This window comes from Chaetura pelagica, unplaced genomic scaffold (assembly GCF_000747805.2).
Source record: "Chaetura pelagica isolate M959 unplaced genomic scaffold, ChaPel_1.0 scaffold159, whole genome shotgun sequence".
NCBI lineage: Eukaryota > Metazoa > Chordata > Aves > Apodiformes > Apodidae > Chaetura > Chaetura pelagica.
In genome coordinates this window covers 4,817,771-4,823,308 of record NW_009954555.1, presented here as the reverse complement: position 1 = coordinate 4,823,308, position 5,538 = coordinate 4,817,771, and the positions used below count along the sequence as shown (strand labels likewise).

General features: G+C 42.6%; 1 protein-coding gene across 2 annotated transcripts in view; it reads left to right on the top strand.

Moving 5' to 3' along the window:
- MMEL1 (membrane metallo-endopeptidase-like 1) overlaps positions 1–4,979 on the top strand; it is a 22,901-nt gene extending 17,922 nt beyond the window's left edge. For both annotated transcript variants that reach the window (XM_010005204.1, XM_010005205.1), the window contains exons 18-23: positions 31–150; positions 855–988; positions 1,526–1,591; positions 3,387–3,482; positions 4,389–4,465; positions 4,880–4,979. In XM_010005204.1, coding sequence (XP_010003506.1) covers positions 31–150; positions 855–988; positions 1,526–1,591; positions 3,387–3,482; positions 4,389–4,465; positions 4,880–4,979 — 593 coding nt within the window. The remainder of the gene's footprint in view (positions 1–30; positions 151–854; positions 989–1,525; positions 1,592–3,386; positions 3,483–4,388; positions 4,466–4,879) is intronic.
- The last annotated feature ends 559 nt before the right edge of the window (positions 4,980–5,538 follow it).

Sequence of the window (5,538 nt, the reverse complement as noted above, 5' to 3'; positions counted from 1 at the left end):
AAGCTACCCTCTCTCTTTCCCTCTTTGCAGTGTTTGCTGCTGGGATTCTGCAGCCCCCCTTCTTCAGCAAACACCAGCCACAAGCCCTGAACTTCGGAGGCATTGGGATGGTTATTGGGCATGAAATTACTCATGGGTTTGATGACAATGGTGAGAAGATAACTGAGTAAATATTATTCTTTCAGTTGTCCTGTAAGAAATCAAAGTCACACACTGCTGGGACTGCAGTGCCAGTGCTCAGACCATCACATACCTGCCACCTCACCACCTGGGAGCAGTGAAGCCACACAGCAACAATCTAACAACAAACTAAGCAGGTCACATGAGAAGAAAAGAGATGTCAAAGATAAACTGAGTCAATTACAATTCTCAGGAAAATCTGCCCCTTCTACAGCATCCTCAGACTGGAAATACAGTGCAGGCAGATGTGCTGGCTCCTCAAGCAACATGAAATCTGTGAACTACATTCTTGGGCTAGAAAAGCTGTCAGTAGCACCTTGAAATTGCAGATTTTTAGCTTCAACACAAACATTGGAAATATATTTGCTTTAATATCTTTCTAGAATAATATGTAAAATACTTTTGGGCAAAAACTCACTTGTGATACTGCAAGCCAGTAATTTCTTATACAGGGGTTTTCTTCAGTTTCTATATTTAATGTTAATTAAGCTTATGCAGATTACACTTAGGCATTCAAAATAGCCTCACAAATGTAGAACCAGAGGAAATAAAAAGCATGCTCGAGCCATGGGAGGAATCACAGCTCTAACACGGAAAAGAAATGGGTGCTACACTGGCAGAAGAGCTGCCCTAACATACTCAAAACTGGCTTTTTTTCTTGGATTGTCATGCAGGTAGGAATTTTGATAAAGATGGAAATATGTTTGACTGGTGGAGCAATTTCTCAGCGATGCATTTCAAGGAGCAGTCCCGTTGCATGGTTTATCAGTATGGGAACTACACGTGGGAGCTGGCAGGGGGACAAAATGTAAGTAAAACCAACCATTTCCACACCCCTGCCTTGTAATTCAGAAAAATAATGAATGTGAATGGAGAATCTCTACAGACAATCAGCATAAAACCCCACATACTGTCCGAGAAGATACAAAGACTGTTTCTTGTAAATTAGAGATGCTAGTATAGCTGAGAAGACCAGCAGTGTCTGTGTGCAGTTGGGCTGATGGTGAACTGGGCCCACGAGAGCTTTGCTGCCAGGTCCCATGAGGTGATTTTACAAGGGAGAAGGAAATCTGCTGTATGCTGCATTTTGCCAGTCCTGCTAGCAGATGTTCTGCCCAGCAGCTCATGGTCTGTTCACGTTACATTGCTGTACATTCTGTCTGTTCTAATCTGCAGCTTTTACCCTGTTTTTTATTTTAATTCTCTCTTTGCCCTAGCACAAAGTCACTGCTTCCTTCTGTTCCAGACAGGACTGTCTGTGATGCATGACTGTGCCTCAGCTTGTGGTGCTCAGCCTTGCTGATGGCACTGACTGCAGAGTAAATAGATGATTGTTCTTTTACAGGTCAGTGGAATAAGCACATTAGGAGAAAATATTGCAGATAACGGCGGGGTCCGACAGGCTTATAAGGTAACTTCCAAATATCCTGTGAGTTCACTTTGCCCCTGGGATTCAGCAATGGGGCTACCTATTTAGTAATTAATTAACATGTTATTACCACATTCAGAAATTTAAAGCCTCAGTTCTATATCTAGATGCTTATGCCCCCATAGGTGCAGCTACAGTGTAGAGTTGCTGCCATCCTTGCACCCAGGACAAGCCCATACACAGGCACAGTATTAGCTGGGAAAAGGTAAAAGACTCCATTTTCTAAAGCCCTTAATTCTGAAAATGGCAGCTACAACTTGACACAGCTTGTCACATGGCAACAGAGCACTAATTTCTTGGCAACACATTTTGGTGAGATTCTGAAGGACAGCAACTGTTTTTTCCAAGTTTATTTCTCTTATGCCTTTCATCTTAGATCTCAAAAGTCACACGTCAGGTAGGACACGAGTAGATGGAAAAACCAGCTCTTTCCCAAAAGGGATACAGATCATATCCACCAAAGTACCTGTCTCTCAAAGCCTAGCTCCTTTGTTGCTTTCTTAATGTGTTTTATAAGCTTTAGGGAAATAAACACAAAGTCGTCCCTTCTGCCTTGCTGCTCTTTCCATGTGCAGCTCAGGTGGGAGCATGGAATGTTCTTTTCTACAAATAAACCCCACAGGTGCCATGGTAAAACTCCTCCTCTGTGGTCTGCTGAGCATCACAACAGTTAAGAGTGTTCAGAGAAGAACATCCTGAATTTTCAGAAATCTAAACTGACAGCTCTGAGTCTGAGGGATACCATTAAAATTAATAACTTCATTAAAGTGAATATGCCCTTGGTTCTAAAAGCTGTTGCAAGGGTGGAAAAGTAACGTGGGATGATACAAACTGCCTGCTTGCAGAACCCTCTGATGTTCTGTGGAGCTGGATGTATTTTTCCCCTCGGCTCTATCTTTTACGTTTTGGGACTATCTCAGCAGCTGAGAGGATAAGGTAGCAGAAGTTTGAAATTAGCCAGCATGAGGACACATTAACTTGTCTCCACCATGTCAATACACCTAAAAAAAGAAAATTGGCCAATTAATGTGTAATAATAACAGGTAAGGGATTTAACATTGGGAAGGTTATTATCTTCTATTTTATGAGCAGTTACTTGAGGAGATAAAAACCATCACCACAGAACTGTGGATTTAACACTTTTATTTCCAAATAAAAATGCCTCCAGCAAAAGCCAGTGAGAGCTGATGGGTTTACTTCAAACTGCAGTCATGGGCATTCAGTCTCCCTAGCATTACTGTTTTAATATATGCCACCAGCTCTACTTGATATTAGCAGTCATGCTTTGACATGCTTGCTTGCTGAGACACAGCAGCAAACAGCCCAGTAGGGCAGTGCATTACCTCCCTGAAGAAATGCAGGATACATCTTCAGGTGGCTCCATCAAGAACACACATGGCTTCCTGCAGTGAAGGTCACTGGCCAACAGTAACTACTGCTCTAGAACCCCACTTCCATAGAACAGTTTAGTATTTTTTCCTGTTTTAGAACAGTTTCCAGGCCAGAGATTGCAATATCTAAGAAGCTGGATGTGAATTATCTTTGTGTTTAATTTTTTTACTAGGAAAGTCAACTAATGATGACAGATTTTTCATAAAATTAGCTGTACTATTTGTGTTAGAAGGATGAAAACTACAAATATATAGAAGGGAAGACATGTTGGGTTCCTATAAATTGTGACTAAAATCTCTCACCCTACAATAACATCCCAAATGCCCATCATGCCTGAACAGGCCATGCTGCTGCTGCTCTGAAGTGAATCTCTGATCATTTCTAGGCCTACTTAAAATGGCTGGAACAGGAAGGGAAGGAGCCAAAGCTGCCTGGACTGAATTTATCTCACAAACAGCTTTTCTTCCTTAACTTTGCCCAGGTAAGAACACTTGGATGTAGCCACTACATGCTGCATGAGAGGATAAAATAGGTTATCCTAAATGTTAGAGAGGAAATCAGTCCCAAGCTCCACTTGGACAGTGATTCACTATTGACAGCATCAAAAGGTCCTCAAGACAGATGTGAAAAAGATGGTTTAGTGCTTAGAGGAAAGAGTTTTCAGTAACTTTCCCAAGGGCACTACTGAAACCTGCTGGGGCAAGGACACAGAAACAGGGCATCTACTCAGAGAAAAGGTGAGTCAGACACCAACTTATGGGGGACAACAACTTTCAAAAGCTTGCCATTTCATGTAAAAATGATTCCACCAACATATATGGGAAAACTCCTTTTGCTTTTGATACAGACAGGGTTTCATCTATCTTTTATAATGTGCTGGAGAAAACTGAATGCCTGAGAAATGGCAAACCAGAAGCCCTGAAACAGGAGTTTGCATTCAGATCACAGATGTTGCTACAGATTCCCCTTGTTTTCCTCTATCTCACCTTATTACCATGCAGAAAAAATGTTTGCTGAGTTGAATTTCAGCCCTGAGTTTACACTCTTAAATTAACAGATATTAAACAGCAGGTCAAATGCTTGACAACAGGCCAACACACTTGGTGGTGTGCTTTAAGACTCAGACTCTCAGACTCAAGCTCATCTGCTTGAGGAAACACATTGGTGAAATCAAGAGCTGATCTATTGCAGAGCATCAGATCTTGATCCAAGAAGTTGATAAAACAAAAACTAACTAGTAAATAACTGTATCTATGCTACCTCCTCTATAAAATGTATTCCAACTAGATTGTAACAAATTGGGATGGCTCCTAAAAAAAAGTGAGCAGGTCCCCAAACAGAATTCCCTTTAGGACTGACCCACTAATGATGAATCCTCCTTGTCCAGGTTTGGTGTGGTTCCTACAGACCAGAATATGCCAGCCAGTCAATAAAGACTGATGTCCACAGCCCTCTGAAGTACAGGTGGGTTTTAATAACTGAGTTACTAATTGATACTTCCTTGGTTCCACCCCTTGCACCAACATGGTGCAAAAGGAGAGCCTGGCTCCTTGCTAGCAGTTGTGTTCTGTCAGACAACAGAAATCACATCCAACTTTCAGAATTGCTCCCGTGGCTTGTAGGACACTGCTGAGGAGCACATTCCTTTACTTGGCTAGGTAAATTTGCCAATCTATAGAGAATGGGCCAGAATCCACTCACTCTATGCCCTGTTCTAGCATTTCATTATTCATATTAACTATCCTTTTCTTGCACAAAGTATTCTGAGACTGTGAGTTATGAGACTCGGGATCACTCCCTGGTCATGGCTTTCTGTATTTCAGAGCAACAATCTCTGTGCACTGTATCCATGTAAATCAGTTCCTTCTCTCTGTTTAGGGTGATGGGATCTTTGCAGAACTTTGAAGCATTCTCAGAGGTGTTCCACTGTAAAAGAGGCACAGCCATGCACCCTGCAGAGAAGTGCAGAGTGTGGTAACCAAAACAAGAACCTGGTGAGGATCACACATGCTCTGCTGACACAACAAAACAGTTGTTGCCGACCACGTGCCTGATGTTCTCCCATCCAGTCACAGCCAAGGCTAATGGTGCAGCTCCTGTGGTGAGAATGGAGGCAGCACTGCAGCTGCTGCAGGTCCCTGGGAAGCATGGGGGTGTCCCTGTGCCTGGTGGGCTGTGCTGAACACCCCAGTGTCTCCAGAGCAGAACTGACTGTTCTAAGTGACGTCCCGACTGTTACGAAGATACCACATCAGGGTTACAAAGACTAATTCTTAAATAAAAAAAACAACAAAGCAAACAAACAATGATATATCTGTTTTTCAGAAAGGAACAATAATTTTAGTCTGTCTTACAACTGCGCCTGCTGCGACTGAGCAAACCTGTCTGAGATGTTTCACTGCACTGGTTTCCAGTGTTCAGATTGAGTTTCTGGTGCCTCCTGCCCAGCTGAGGTTAGAGCTAGCTTACTCCTGCTCTCTGTGTCCCTGCACTTTGATTAGTGCTTCCTTCTCAGAGGTTGCTGTTTGTCCTGACCT